Source organism: Vombatus ursinus, unplaced genomic scaffold (assembly GCF_900497805.2).
Source record: "Vombatus ursinus unplaced genomic scaffold, bare-nosed wombat genome assembly UNPS02014811.1, whole genome shotgun sequence".
In the NCBI taxonomy this organism is placed as follows: Eukaryota; Metazoa; Chordata; class Mammalia; order Diprotodontia; family Vombatidae; genus Vombatus; species Vombatus ursinus.
This window is the reverse complement of record NW_020954589.1, coordinates 11,923,243-11,938,883: the sequence shown is the minus strand read 5'-3', so window position 1 is coordinate 11,938,883 and position 15,641 is coordinate 11,923,243. Positions and strand designations below refer to the sequence as shown.

Sequence of the window (15,641 nt, the reverse complement as noted above, 5' to 3'; positions counted from 1 at the left end):
GGTGTCCTCCCCACAGGAGCTCACTGTCGGGGAGGTCTCCCAGTGATGGGATCCTCTTTCTGGGATTGTTATTCTAGAAGACCTGAGGTTCTATCCATCACTGAGATTCTGTGGTTTACCATCACTCGCTCCAGCCCAAGTAAATGCTCTCTGTGCCTGAAGCACAGACAGGCTGAACACCAGCAGGCACCAAGACGATGACCCTTCCCCAGGACGGAGCAGCGTGAGCAGCCCCACGGCTGCTGCCTTATTCCTCCCCACCCTCCCTGGCACTGTCTCCGAGTACTCACCATTGTGAGACATGCCCAGTGAGAGACATTTCTGAAAGCGGCAGTGCTGACACTTGTTGCGATTCTTCTTCTGGACCTTGCAGCTCCGGTCACATTTCTCATACTCGAGCTTCATACGGACGGTCCTGCGGAAGAAGCCCTGGAGGGCCAGAACACAGAGAGAGACGTGTTAAGGGCCAGGAGGAGGAGGAAGAGTGGTGAAGAAAGGCTTGTGGAGGAATCACGCCCCGCTCCAGCCCTCCTGCCACTAGACTCCAAACCACACATCTCTGGCTTTACTCCACATGACTCCCCGACTGCTAGCTGGCCAGTCCCCGGCCTCAGCCTTGCACTGTACTGGACTGGTCTGCTGGACTCTGGATTTTCATTTGTTACATTTGCCCTCTTCTTCCAAGACCCAGCTCAGGTAACCAATCCTCTGCAAAACCACCCTCATTCCTCCCATCCCTTTTACTTAATGCTTGTTCAGCCCCTACTCAAATGCTCCGAGAGCAGTCCTGGATTTCTCTTTGCCCTCATCATATTCTACACAATTTTATATGTATCATACATATCTCAAATCCTTTTTATCTTTGCACTCCCAGCGCCTACCATGGGGCCTGATACACAGCAGCAGATACTTAATGTCTGCTGAACTGAACTCAATGAATAGGTTCAATGAAAATGCCACGCCAAATTCAGTGATACAAACAGAAATGTAAAATTTCTACAAGTTTTGAAGTATGGGAGAGAATTGTTTAGGCTTTTTTTTTATTTTGTTTTGCTTCTGGTGGGAGAGAATGGAAGAAAAAAAAATTAAGGGTAATATATAAAATGCTTATTTTAAAAAATCCCTTACAACTTCAATTTACTTTGTTAATTTAGGAACACAAAGATGTATTCTATCTAACTTGAGTTGCACATAAATGCATCATGTTTGGTACATTTAGTTTGCAAAAATCTCAGAAAAATGGAAACAACTAACATTTTCCCCCCTTTTGAGGGAAGGGGAAGGTATAAAAGTAGGGCAGGTCTCAGAAAATAGCATTCCTAATTCTTTCCAATTTTTCCCAGGCTTTCAGATTTTTAGGCAGAGGAAGCCTAAAAGCACTGGGTCACTGGCTCAACAAGGTGGTCACAGACTACGTCTTTGCTGTCATTTCAGGTGAGGTCCCCAGGGGGTGCTGGAAGCCCAGAAGGAGGCCAAAGGGAGAGATAATAAAGGAAGGGCCAGCCCAGTGCCACACATGGCCAGCAGGGGGCAAGGGAGGGAGGAACAGAACCACCTACCCCCTTCCCCTCCAGTGGGCTCAGCAGCCACCTTCGGGAACGTTTTGCCCAGAGCTATAATCTTGAATCTGCCAACAGAACCTGGTAAGGTGACCAGGGCTACTACAATTGGGATGGGGGTTGCATGAAGTGCAGGCAAAAGCCAGCAGCAGTCGGGGCCCCTCGGGGCCACTTGTTCTTTCATGACTCCCAGTTTTTTCAACTGCTCCATCTGAAGGGTCTGAGACCCCAGCCAGCTGCCCAGCCGTACCTTGCAGCCCTCACACGCGTGAACGCCATAGTGGAACCCAGACGCCTTGTCCCCACAGACCCGGCATTCCATGTTAAGACTCCCAGAGGAAGCTCCATCACAGCCCATCTGGAGTTGATCCGACAGGGATGGCGAGGAACTCTGAGAAAAGTCTAAAGGGGCAGGACACAAAGCACACTGTTTCACGCTCTGCCAGCATGGGCCTCAAAGGATGGCTGATGCCTAGGACACACAACCTACTGGATGGGTGGGGAACATCCCACTATTTGCCTCATGCAGTTGGTTTGGAGGGATAGAAGTTCTGTTGGAAGCTGTTGGATTTGTTTGGGGAGGATGGGGGAGAGCTTTCAGACAAGGGCTCTGTTCCATTGCTGCAGCTGCATTCGATCCTTAGAAAGTGGCTCCTCTTTGTTTGGGGATGTGCGGCTTGCTTTGTGCAAGTCAGAGTCTGAAGGGGAAAGTCAGAGTCACATGGACTACAGGGTTCTGGGAAAGAGCTGACAACAGGCTGTAGGCTTTGCCTGTCTGCCCATGGGCTGTTTGGGGGCACGTGACTTCTGTCTGCCACTTAAATCAAATTAAACCCTAAACCACAAGGAGTCTACTAACAATCTTCTCAATATTTCTCCTTCTCTGGCTGGGGCATTTCTAGTTAAGAGGACCCTCCTTATCATCATAGGACCACAGCAAGCCAGTGCTGGGAGAAGCCTTAGAGATCATCTGGCTTAACTACTTTATTTTTTATAGATAGGCGCATAGCAGTTTATCCACTCAAGAGTGTGATACACTCCATTAGTAGGTGATAGACATGTGTGTCTCACAATTCCATAGATGACACACATATGTGTGTCTATGTATACATGTGTGTGTGTGTGTGCGTGTGTGTTTGTTTGTAGAGAGACTGCTCCTCCCGGGCTATATGACCCAGAGTTTGAGTAAGATTATTGACTCATCTTTTTCTTTGGAATATTTTTTTGTTGCTGCCCCAGTCAACTCCAAGCCTTGCTTTACTGGACTGTACAGAGCTTCTCCACCTTTGGCTGCAAAGTATATATAATCAGTCTGATTTCTATATTGACCATGTGGTGATGTCCATGTGGAGAGCTGCCTTTTGGGCTGTTGAAAAAGAATGTTTGCTATGACCAGTGGGTTATCTTGACAAAACTCTATCAGTGTCTACCCTGCTTCATTTTGCACTCCAAGGCCAAGCTTGCCTGTTATTCCAATTACCTTTTGGTTTCCTATTTTAGCATTCTAATCCCCTCTGATGAATGTGACAGCTTTTTTGGGTGTTATTTCTACATGTAGGTCTTCATAGAACCAATCAACTTTGGCCCCTTCAGCATCAGTAGTTGGAGAATAGATTGGATTACTGTGGTGTTGAAGGGTCTGCCTTGGATTTGAACAGATATTCTATCATTTTTAAGATTACATGCCAGTACTGCTTTTCTCACTCTTTTATATATTCTTGGGCTCAAAGATCCCTGTAGACAACGACTAAGGCCATGAAGGAAGAAAGGAAAGCTATGGCAAATCTGGACAACATATTAAAAAGCAGAGGCATTGCCTTGCCAACAAAGCTCTGTATAGTCAAAGCTGTGGTTTTTCCAGCAGTAACATATGACTGTGAGAATTGGACTGGAAGAAAAGATGAGCCCCACAGAACTGATGCTTTTGAACTGTGGGGCTGGAGAAGACTTTTGAGAGTCTCTTAAACAGCAAGGAGATCAAATCAGTCAGGAAATTAATTCAGGCTTTTTACTGGAAGATCAAATACTGAAGCTGAAGTTTAAATACTTTGGCCACATAATGAAGATGGGACTCATTGGAAAGATCCCGATGTCGGGAAAGAGTGAAGGCTTGAAAAAGGGACAGCAGAGGATGAGATGGATAGCGTCATGGAAACAACAAACAAACATGAAGTTGGACAGAATTCAGGAGACAATGGAGGATAGAAGGGTCACAAAGAGGTGAACGTGACTGAACGACCGAACATCATTAACTACCTTATCTTACAGAGGAGGTAACTGAGGCCCTTGGAGGAGAAGCAGTGGCAAGCTGAGACTAGAACTTGGGTCTCCTGACGCCACAGTTCTACCTCAGGAATTAGCAATCTTCTAATCCTTTTGTATCGCCCAAAGAGGCTAATAAAGAGCATGATACACATCTACCTGTGTTCCTTCTTCCATCAAGACTCAGCTGAACATCGTAACATCTCCTCAGGCTCATCCAGCTGTGACTACTATCTATGCCCTGTATCCTGGCTCCAGAATGCTTATTTGCACCTGCCTAGGAAGCTAGCCAGCTGCGTGCACAGGTTTGGGTTCCTTGCTCTTGTTAACGTGCCATGCCTGTTTCATCTCCCTCAACAGACCTTGAGCTTTGCAAAGACAGGGGCCATGTACCTTCCTTCCTCTCCATCACCCCATAAAGCTTCCTCTAAGAACTCTGCATCTGAAGATAGATCCACTCTGCTGCTTGTCCCTTCAGTCCTGCTTCCCTTCCTTTAGAGGTTCTGGAGATATGAGAACAATAAAGTAGAAAGGGGGCTGAGCCTGAGTGACGAGGAAGGGGAGACCCTGAGGGACACTCAGTATCTCAGTTCCCAGCCAGCTGCCCAGCTGTTGGTGGGACGAATGGATAAGATAACAAGTGGCCATTTCACAGCATCATCAAAAGGGGCTAGCAATAATCTAAACTGGATCCTCAGAGCTTTTAGACAAAGATGGTCCCGGTGATAAATCTTGCCAAAAGACAGATGCTGTGAGAGTCAAGCAAAGCCTGTAGTGATGTCTGACAGAGTGCTGTGTTTATATTTCATTCTGTGAGGGTTTTCCTTGAGGTGTATTTTGGCCTTGTCTGAGAAGCTGGGGGAGGGAGGGAGGAGTCCAGTGCATTTTCTGAAGAAAGGTTATTTCCATTCTCTCTTCAGTCACTGACCTAGCTTTAATGTTTATGCTGCATCGATAATGGAATCCCACTCTAACACTCCAAAAGATCTATGACCTCATCTATGTAGGACACTCCCTTCAACAATACAGATCCCAGCCCAACCACCCCCACTTATTCTGTGAGATTCTTATCTGTGTCCAACCATAAATCTGTTGGGGCCCCTCCTCTCATTCTTTTTTTTTTTTTTTTTTGGTGAGGCAATCAGGGTTGAGTGACTTGCCTAGGGTCACATAGTGAATGTTATGTGTTTGAGATCGAATATGAAACCAGCTCTCATTCTTTTGACATCACATTGATATTACATGGATACCAGTGGAGAACTTGGGCAGAAAATGAATTGTTACTGGCTTCTAAGTAAAGACTAAAAATTAAAAACAATAGAATCCTTATTCCCCCTTTTGTGTATGTGTGTATTGTGGGAAGAAGGGCACAAAGAACCGAGGGATCAGGCTCTGAGTGTCCTTCTTGGACTGTGACACTATTGGTATGGCTAGCCTTGGTCCAGCTTAACTTCTGCTTGAATGATGGCCAATTCTCAAAATTCTTCACCATCAATTGATCCTTAGCACTGCTGCCTTGAAAAATGGTCTCCAGTTTTATTATACTGAGCTCTACACCTTGGGATGCTCTTGAATTCTAGATTTGGTCTCTTAAGCATAAGGAAAGAGTAATGGATTTGGAATCGGAGTACCAGGGCTCGAATTTCTCATTCTGCCCTTCACTTGACCTGTATGACCTTGGATAATTTAGCTTCCCTGGCCTTCAAATTCCTTAAATGCAAAATGAGGAGATCAGATAACTCTAAATCTACAATCTTACTGTTTAGCAGTGATAGTGCCTGGCACACAGCAGATGCTAAACAAATGCTGGTTGACTTCTCTATGATCCTTCACCACTTTGCCTCCTCCTGCTCTCCTATCTGGCAGCTGGAGGCACAGTGGATAGAGCACCAGGCCTAGCGTCAGAAAGACCTGAGTTAAAATCCAGTCTCTGAACTAGCTCTGTGACCCTAGGCAAGTCACTTGGCTCTGCCTCCTAGCTGCTTCTAAACAGTCTACCTCTACAAGGAAGCCTTCTCTAACTGAAACAGCAGAATTTACTTCAGCCTGAAATGTCCTCAGCTCCTCGAATTTATTTAACCATATCACTAAATGCATGGACCCCTCTGAGTTAACTGTGAACATTTAAATTAAATGAGTCAACAAGATAGGGACCATTATAAACAGCCTGATCTTAGATGGCAAAAGTAAGCACATGGCTACTTACCATGTCTTTTTAATTGATGTATTTGTTTAATATACTCCTGATTCTCTCTCTCCCTATCAAAGATGGTAGGATTGTTTTGTCATCATAGCTTGGGAAAATGGACAAGGAATTTCTACATTTGCTTGCTTTGTACAATCTCACAGCCAAAGACACTGAATAAAGGCTTGTGAGACTGAGCTCAGGTGCTGAGTTGAGGTCAGGACACAATTCTATCAGCATATACAGCTGGATTACAGAAAAGCATCTTCCCATTAGCTGGGGTCTTTACCCCAAACAGACAGAGCTCCACTTTAGCTTGGGGCTTAGGGGTGGGGAAAAGGAATGGCTGAGAGGCACCTGTATCTCTTCAAGCTCGGGTTTAAGCTGCTGAAAATATTCATCCACAAAGAACTTTAGAGCTAGAAGGGACTACCTTGTTTTGGGAGGAAACACAGCTCATAAAAGGTTCATCCAAATATAAATCCTTACCAATTACTTCCAAAGGTTTTTAGAGTTAGGTACATGGAGCTAAGCCCCACCTTTATCCCAGCTAGTAGACAATACTTCCCCACTCTGGAGCTGCTCTGGAAAGCCCCTTTTGTTTCTTACAGTCAGCAGATCATGCTTCACGACCGCCTGGCCCAGGAAGGCCATTCTGAGCCCTTTCTGGCAAGGGAGGGAAGCTGTGTATGTGATAGAATGATCACCACACCACAAATGAGGCAGATGGGGGAGACATGTACTAGAGGTAGTGATACAAGGGAGAGGCTTGAGACAATGGGCTCTGAATCCCCAATAATGGGATGGGAAGGGTTAGGGTATAGATGTTTTCCTAATCAAGGAGGCAGGACAATAGAGCCATTAGAGGAGAAAGTCAACAGTTCCTGCCAGTAGCTCAAATGAGGATAACAGCCTATCTCTCAGTCTGAAGCTGCCTGTAAGTAACATAGAAAAAGCAGAGAAAACCCTCACCTCTAGAATGGTGTTTTAGGCTGGCCCTTATACCATAGCAGCAGCACTGACTGGGCTAGAAGGGAAAAGCAAGAGAGTCAGCTGAGACCTTTTAGTGACAACAAAGGAGAGGCCTAGACTAGTTATCCAGGTGGCTTTTCCCATATGTGTTCCTGAGAAAAGTCTTGTGCTATTAAATTATGCTATGGCTGCCTGGGGCACAGAGATCTGGGCAAAGATGACTACGTGACCACGTAAATGACAGTTACATTCTTCACATTCTTTGAGCCCTTCTTTATGCCTGAAAGGTCAAGGGACATTAAAGAGAGGGGAGAGGGCTAAACAGTCAGAAAGAACTGTGCTCAGGCACAGCATTAGTCAAAACCTGTAGGCTAACAGAGTATTTTATGATTCTCTTCTGCATTTTCCTTTTAATGTACAATAAACACCTTCCTGTCTCTACTTTAGACCAAAGTAAACTTTCAACCCGTGCCATTCCCATTTCACTATTAATTCATTAATAAACAAGAATTTATTAAATGCACAGTACTGTAGAAGAAAGCAAGAAAGAAACCATGGCTGGGGTGGCATGCGACACTCCCTGTCCCAGTGGTCACCTGAAAAAAAAGAAGACCCCGATGATGCAGTCGTTCCTAAGGCATGCGTTGTAGGGGCTGACTCTCAGTCTAGACTTGACCTAGCTTTTTGGCCTTCTCTTCCTAACCAGTGCCAGCTCCAGCACAAACATGCCACTTTGACTCACAAGTGGCAAGTCTGTCTTCTAAGGCCTAAGGATGGTGGGCAACATGCCCACTTAGCTGCCAATGTGAACAGGAAATAACATACCTGTGAACACCAGCTACTGTTTGCCTGAGCAAAACTGAAGATAAACATGGCAAGCTCTAGGCAAAATTGCAAAAGTAGATGAATTTGGTAGCCCCAGCTTCCATTTTTTACTCCCTCTTCTCCTGAGGAGACACACTGTCACTACAGTACTCCAGGGACACAATGTTTTCTTGCTTTCTAGCCCATTCTTCTTTATCAAAAGAGAAAGGACTTGATCGAAGTCAGTGACAGATTTGCTGACTGACACCCCTTCCCCACCCCAACCCCTACCATATTTGTTCTGAAAAGACTTACCTAATTGTGAAATGAAAGGCTTGCTGCTCCTCAGTTAAAGGAATTTAAGGAATCAGCCAACAGGTTGGAGTAGGGGGCTTGTCTTTGCCCTCAAAATCCAACTAGGCCTGAGGCTAGCAACTAGGCCTAAAGCTAGTCATTTTGGGACACCTGGGATGAGAGGCCCTAGATTGTGAGGACTTGTAATTGGATCACCTCCAAGCCAAATGCCATTCCTACTCACCTGAGGAGCAGGAGCAGCTACACTTGATGAATATCTATCCCTGGGGACATGCCAGATATGAAGAGAAGCATGCCCTGGCATCAGTGGTTTCTTGCAGCATTTGCCCCAGGAATCTGCTCTCCTTGGGACAGGTCCTCCTGATTGAGGGGCCCTTTCTTACCCTCCTTTTAGTAACATGTCTCTTCCCATCCCTATGCTCTAACACTCTCAAATTACAGGAATCTAGAACCCATCCTAAACTGTTCTCTCCTGTGTCACCACCAATAGCCAGGATGTTCTATACCCGTTCACAACTGAATGGTGATCATACTGTCACCTTCCTTCGCCCCCACCCCAGGACTTCAAGCAATCCCTAGTGGCAGAGCTCACAGTTCCTGCCGCTTCAACAGCTTGGGCACCTCGGGGAGCTTCAAAAAGTAGGTGGATGTGGTACCTAAGCACTCTTCAAATTTGGTGGCCAGAAGGGAGGCAACAGAAAGGAATGGCAGGAGAGGAGTGAATGGACAGAGAACAGGGAACTTTTGGCCAGGAGTACTAGGGGGAAACGATGTGTGAGAAGCAAGTGAACTTCAACTAAAAAACTCTGTCTTTTAATTTATGTTGTGTTTCTGTGTTTGTGTGTAGTAATAATGACTAAGCAATGCACTGCATCAGGGAGAACAAGACTGCCACTGATTATAAGGCCTAGAGAAATAAAGTAAAAAAAGAAAAGTATTTGGTTTGACTATGGGAAAATGGTACTGGATTATAGCTACTGCTCTGAATCTCTGAACATCTGCGCACAATTGTCACATCGTAATACCAGAGTTACCAATGCATCAAATTAGCTGCTATAAATTTTATTTTTATTTGATTATGACAATAACATTTTCTCATACACAGGGTCATCCTATGATCTTTGCATCAGATTAGTTGCTATAAGTTTTATTTTTATTTGATTATGACAATAAATTTTTCTCATACACAGGGTCATCCCGTGATCTTACTGAAGCAGCCCAGTTGTCCACTCACAATTTTTAAAAAAGAGCACCCATTGGTAGTGCACAAAGAAAGTATTCAGGAAAGTGCAATAGCTAGAAACCTTCTCTCTGAGGTCTTCCTGAGACAGAAGGATGGAAGGATAGGACCAGGTTACCAGGCTCCTGATTTCTGGAAATGTCCAATTGTTCCAAGCAGCAGAAAACTTGGTGGCAGGGCAAAGTGGCCTGATCCCTTGTTGTCCCCACAGTGCCTTTTTCTGCATCACCCTACAGCTCCCTTCCCTTCCTTTGGTTCATCTGTTGCCTAGGTTCTAGCCTCCTCCCCCTTACCTGAATAGCTGCTGGAAGGAAGTGAACTCTCTGGTCCCCCATTTTGGTCTGGAGCTCCTTCTGCCTCTGCCACGACCACTTCCTTTTTCTCCTCCTTTTCCCTGATCTCAAGTACTTCCTTTTGTAGCTGCTCCATGGTTGATCAGCCCTCAGTGCCACGCCTGCCGGCCCTGTCATAGTTCTGGCATCATCTGTATCTGTTCACAGGTGGACCTCTATAGGGGGCTTTCTTTTAGCCTAGGGAGAAGAGAAAGGGAAACAAGGTTACCAGAAGCAGGGCAGGGGAATGGCAGCTAGCCAGGGGTCCATTCTCAGGGGGCAGTACTCCCACTCTGGAATGCCTGAGATAACAGGTAGACAGCTGAGGAAGAACAGACAGACCTCCTGCTCTTATTAAAGCAGGACTAAAGAGTCTTCTTGAACATATTCCCACAGTTAGCACTCCCTTCGCTCCCACTCTTTGTCATTTCTGCCTGCTGATGGTGAATTGGGGACTGTGGGATTGAGAAGAGCTTCACTGGCCAGAAAAGCATAGCTACCCTCTTCTTCTGCCTCTTCAGAAGCACCTTGCCCATCCATCAAAATGGGAGTCAAGTATCTACAGAGTTCAATTCAACCTGAGAGTGAAAGTCTTATGTTATCATTTGCTTCCCAGGAATCAAGGGCAGGCATTTCAAAGGATGAATACAGGGCTTGGAGTCCCATGATCCCATACTCTGAGAAGAAGAATTTGTGAGGTTCAAGGTCATGATAATTATTTCAATCTATATAATATATTTTTTTAAATCCAGGAGGAGATTTGGAAACAAATAGCATTGTCATCACAACCAGCCTGTGAGGAAGGCAATAGAAGCATTATTATCTCCATTTATTTGATAGGTGAGAAAAAATAAGCTCAAAGAGAAATAAGTGTGAGAGTCAGGATTTGAACCCAAGTCTCTCCCAACACCAATTCCAGTGTTTCTCACTTTCACTATGCTCTCTCTCCACCTGGATACGCAACAAGACAGGAAGTTCAAGTTTCTCAAGGAGGAACCTCTCCTACATCCAAACTGAACAAGTACCATTGACAGACATTGCTCTGAAGCCAGAAGACAGGGTGAGAGGTGGTGTGTGTACAGTTCTCATTTTAGAAAGAATGGAAAATACTGAATACTGTTAGGTACAAATTGATGGTTGCAAAACTGATCAGGATGGTGATAGGTGGTCATTTTTGTGGAATCTAGAAGAAGAGCTAGAGAACAGGAAATTATCAGTTTATACTATACAGTCCAATACTTAATTTTAATTTTTTTCTAACGGGGGCTTTATGGTTTACTCACAACAACCCTGTGAGGCAAGGAGTGCAAGCCCTATAACCTTTTTTGCAGAACTAAGGAAAAAAAAGATGACTTGCCTAAGGTCATATAACTAAGTATCAGAACAAAAATTTGAATTCAAATTTTTCAGAGTCTGAGGTCAATGCCCTTTCTATGACTAGCAAGTTTCAGCAATTTGGGTCAAAAATATTAGGTCATTAGAAAGATATACTCCACAATGGAACTGTTGTAGTTCACCAGATTTTATCGTAGTTTAAATGACATATCCCTCAAAATTATTCAACATCCTTTTGTTTCAATTTCCCGATGGTTATATAGCTTTCTAATTACTAATTTAGTTTCCCAAGTATCTTGATACTGGAGAAGGGACACCCTGAATGAATAGCAGGCTCAGGTATTCTGGTTCCTGCAAAGTTACACTTCCAACTTCCACTTCATTTTTTAAAAAATTTGTATTTTTTTATACTCCTCATTTTCAGCCACCACCACTTCAGTAAATTAATAAACTGGCTTTAAGATTTATAACATCCGGCCTCAGAGACATAACACTCACTAGCTGTGTGACTCTAGGTAAGTCACTTAACCCCAACTGCTTCACCAAAAAAAAAAAAAAAAAAAAAAGACTAATAAAGTTTCTTGTGAGTTTGGCTGGTGTGAATTAGCTCCCTAAAGTAATCAGCATCACCCCAGGTGAATTTATTTAAATAAGCTAGATTTTCTGAACCTGCAAAGCTGAGGGTCAGACTTCAGGACAGTGATAACCCCAAGGTTCAGCTACTCCTAACAAAGCCCATTCTAAAAAAGCCATTACTCATCTTTATCATAAAGGCAAGAGGGTCTAGACCAGCTCTGTTAAACTCAAATACAAACAAATCTCTGTGGGCCACATATTGATTTAGAAAACCACAAATTAACATTATATCTATGTTGTATTATATTTTTATTTCCTTTGTTAAACATTTCCCAATTATATTTTAATCTGGTTGGGCCTCAATGGAGTTTTGCCCAGCCATGAGTTTGATGCCTGTGGTCTAGATGACCTTGCTAGAGTACTGAGCATATCAGGCAAGAACATCCTTTGGGTAAGGGCTTAAAATTCATGCTTAGTAGTTTTAATCTGATCTGAGATTAATCTGAAAAGAAACTAAGGAACCAGAAAGAAAGATGTGACCTTAGAACAAGAAGATCCTTGCTGCCTTGAGTGGGATGGACTGGAAGTGAGAGAAGCCCCTGAGAAAGCTGTTGTAGTAATCCAGGTGTGAAGTAACTGGAGCATGAGCTTGGGCTGTGCTTGTAGAATTGGAGAGGAATAATTTGAGAAATGTAATGAGGAAGAAGAAAACTGACAGGCACAGGCAACAGCCTGGATGTGGAGCATGAACCAAGACTACTTACAGTGCTGCCTTACACGTGGCTCCAAGTTTATGCAAGGCACGGGCCACCATGAGAGTGAAGCTGGGAGGAGGGTAGAAATAATCACCTGGGCTTTAGATCGTTTCAGTGTTAGGTACTGGCAAGCATCTAAGTGGAAATGCCTGGTACACAGGTGAGGAAGGCTTGAAGAGGTGAGGAAACCGGGCTGGACATAAAGACTGAACATCCTGCGTACAAGGGGTGCCAACAAACTAAGTAAATGAGGTCCAGGAGGACACAGGTGGTGCAGGGGATGAAATCAAGGCTCCCACCCAGGACTTGGTCTGATGAGATAGTCACAGTTAAAAGACAATTAGGAGCTCCCATTTTAAGGAATCACAAAGTATTCTGTAAACATCAGTTTGCTATACATTTTAGGGCAATGGCTCGATTTGTGCTCAAGCTTTGTGGTGGGAAACCAAACCAGCTCGGGCTCCTGGAGTGGTTCTGGGGCTCCTAGCTAAAAGTTTTGGCTCAGTGCCAGGACCATGAAAGCCTGTTTTCCTCTCCAGATGTGGGTGTTTGCTCCAGTTGTGCTTCCTTGAGGTCTCTAGCATGACTGAGCAGATGGCTTCAGTCTGGGGGACAAAAACCCACAGACCTCGGTTGCTAAGTATTTATATTTAACTGGCATGTTGCAACCAGTCTGGGTTCTGCCAAAGCCATTCATCTTTATATTCTCTTTATTATTGCTCTGCCAACCACCAATCTACAGACAATGGCAATGGAAAACTGAGGCAAAATAAAGTATACAATCTCACCCGTATCTCCAGCTTGCTGAGCCTCAGGTAGAAATGACAACCTGGACAAAGTCCCTCAAACTACACAGGAACCAGATCCAAAGCCTATGTTTTCCGAGGTATCCCATCCTCCCTCTCCCACAACTGAACCCCTCCTTCCACTTCCTCTCCTCAGCACACTCACCAAAAATAACAGGCCCTTGCAACAAGCTTCGGCATGGTCGCTGCTGCCTCCCACGAGGGCTCAGCACTGACTACACCTCCATCTCATTCTGGTTAAAGTTTCTACGCCCTCTCCCTGCCCCATAGCACCACTTGGTAGTCTGGTATCTCCTGATCATGCAAGCCACACCCCCAGCAGTGGCTCCCTCCCTCCTCAGAGTCAGTACTGGGAGGACAGGCTGAGGGCTACCAGGCGGCCTGTCAGAACAGAGAGTGAATTCTCCAAGGAAGGAATTTCCTGCAAAACAAACTCCCAGGCTGCCCCATTCCCCAAATACAATGAGGAATGAGAAGAACCACTGCTCTGGCCCAAGTTTCTGCCTCGCCTTTGCTTTTGCTATTCTTTATGCCTAGAATTTCTCCCTGTTTCCTGCCCCCTTCCCTTCTTTCCCCCAGTCAAATTCTTCAAAGTCCCATTCTTTGAAATTGTGAGAAATTAATTATTTCTCTCACACTAAATAACCATTAAATCAGTACCAAGGTTTTTCCCTTTTTCTACTTCCTCATCCAGAAACCAACCAGTGTGGGAAATCTCTCTTAGAGATTTACCCAGGCCATGATCTAATCAGACAGTAAAAGAAATTCTAAGTTTGAGCTAATAGGTATATTCCTGCTTATTGTGTCTGCTCAGACAGGTCAGGGAAAATGTTGATTCTCCATATTATCAAGACAAATGAAATGGAGATTGATGTCTCTTTGACCAAGATTGGAATGACCTGTCACCTACCCCAAGACTGCCCACCTCCCATTGTGTTAACCAATCAGAGTTAATCAGGCACCCCTCGGGAACACCTACTCTTCAAAGGGCATATAAACTGCGAGCCCACTGCCATTTAGGGGTCTTTGGTCTAAGAGAGATGGCCAAATACCGTCCTTTTATTAATAATGTGCTGGCCTTATTAACAAAATGATTAAATTACCCAGGAATTATGTCTCTCAAACATTTTGGCGGGGGGCAATTGGGGTTAAGTGACTTGCCCAGGGTCACACAGCTAGTAAGTGTCAAGTGTTTGGTCTGAGGTCGGATTTGAACTCAGGTCCTCCTGACTTCAGGACCAGTGCTCTATCCACTGCACCACCTAGCTGCCCCTCAAACATTTTTAATTGCCACAAAATCTCAACCTCTCCTATGAAACCTTCCCTGATCCACTAGTTGGCAATAGCCTTCCTCCTCTTAGACCTCACACAGCACTGTTTATATAATATTCTATATTATTTTTACTAGTATTATATATAACATGTCACAACCCTCTATTAAACTCTTACGCTCCCTGAGGGAAGAGACTTTGTCTCTATCCAAACTTTGGATCCTCTTAAAGCCTAGCAGTGTTCCACATATAAAATGCCCTATATAAATACCTGTCGAATGAAACTGACCTAATCCTCTGAATGCTCCCAAGGCAGACAAATGTCATAGGCACAGCTCCTCTAAAATGCTCACTTATGTTACAGAGGGAAGTTGAAAAGATTCTCTTCCTTGCCCCTTATCACATTCCACCTAGGATCCTACCTATTGTATGTGTCTTTATCCACCCCCTACAAGCTCCTTGAAGGCAAGACTTAGAGTTTTTCATCCCCGCACACACTGTTTAATCCTGCCTCAGAGGCTTACTACTTAAGCGACTGTAGGAAAGTAGCAACCTTTCTGAATTTTAGTTTCCACATCTGTAAAATAAGGGAGTTGGCCCGGCTGGCCAGGTCCCTTCCAGCTCTGCATCTAGGATCCTATAAATTGTCAAAGCCTAACCTGAGGGGCTCCAGGGCCAGAGAGAGTGAGCAAACACAGGTGTGCAAGCACACAGACAAACAAGACTCTTCCTGACTAGGAGGAGAACATAACAGCCAATGGCTGAGCCGGCCACCTCCATTCAGGGCCAGTCTGCCTCACCTCTGGCAGCTCCCTGCATCTGGCACACCCAAAACCGTGAAGCAGGAAGCAGAGCTTCCCAGCTCCCCATGGGCAGACTGCAGACCTACGGAGAGTGCAGCCTGAGCCTGCTAAGGGCAGGGAGGCCAGGGATGAATGAATACAAGGGAGATGGCAACACAATGCGTCAGCACTACAGCTCCTGCCAAAACCTGTCCCTAGGCGTTCGGTTGGGGCTGGTTAGGGGAGTGTTAGGCCCCGGGCCTTTCCAGTACTAAAAGTCTGAGGAGGGTGTGGAACTCAGAAGAATGGAATAAGCTTCAGGTTCTCATGGGGATAGCTTAGTACCAAGGACTGAGCACCTATCACATGTAAGGAAGGCCCTATGGGATGGGGTTGGGGAGGAACACACAAAGGAAGGCTGCATGGAGAAGGCAGGGGAGAGATGGA

General features: G+C 44.9%; 1 protein-coding gene across 11 annotated transcripts in view; it reads right to left on the bottom strand.

The window, feature by feature from the left end:
- PPARD (peroxisome proliferator activated receptor delta) overlaps nt 1-15,641 on the bottom strand; it is a 70,445-nt gene that overhangs the window by 5,956 nt on the left and 48,848 nt on the right. For 9 of the 11 annotated variants that reach the window (XM_027876297.1, XM_027876305.1, XM_027876307.1 and 6 more), the window contains 4 exons: nt 9,631-9,867; nt 6,979-7,033; nt 1,810-1,961; nt 291-429 (listed from right to left, as the gene is read on the bottom strand). In XM_027876297.1, the coding sequence (XP_027732098.1) occupies nt 291-429; nt 1,810-1,961; nt 6,979-7,033; nt 9,631-9,807 (523 nt within the window). In that variant the 5' untranslated portion in view covers nt 9,808-9,867. Of the gene's footprint in view, nt 1-290; nt 430-1,809; nt 1,962-6,978; nt 7,034-9,630; nt 9,868-13,286; nt 13,382-15,641 lie in introns of those variants that run through there. The other 2 variants (XM_027876304.1, XM_027876306.1) reach the window with 2 other exon arrangements.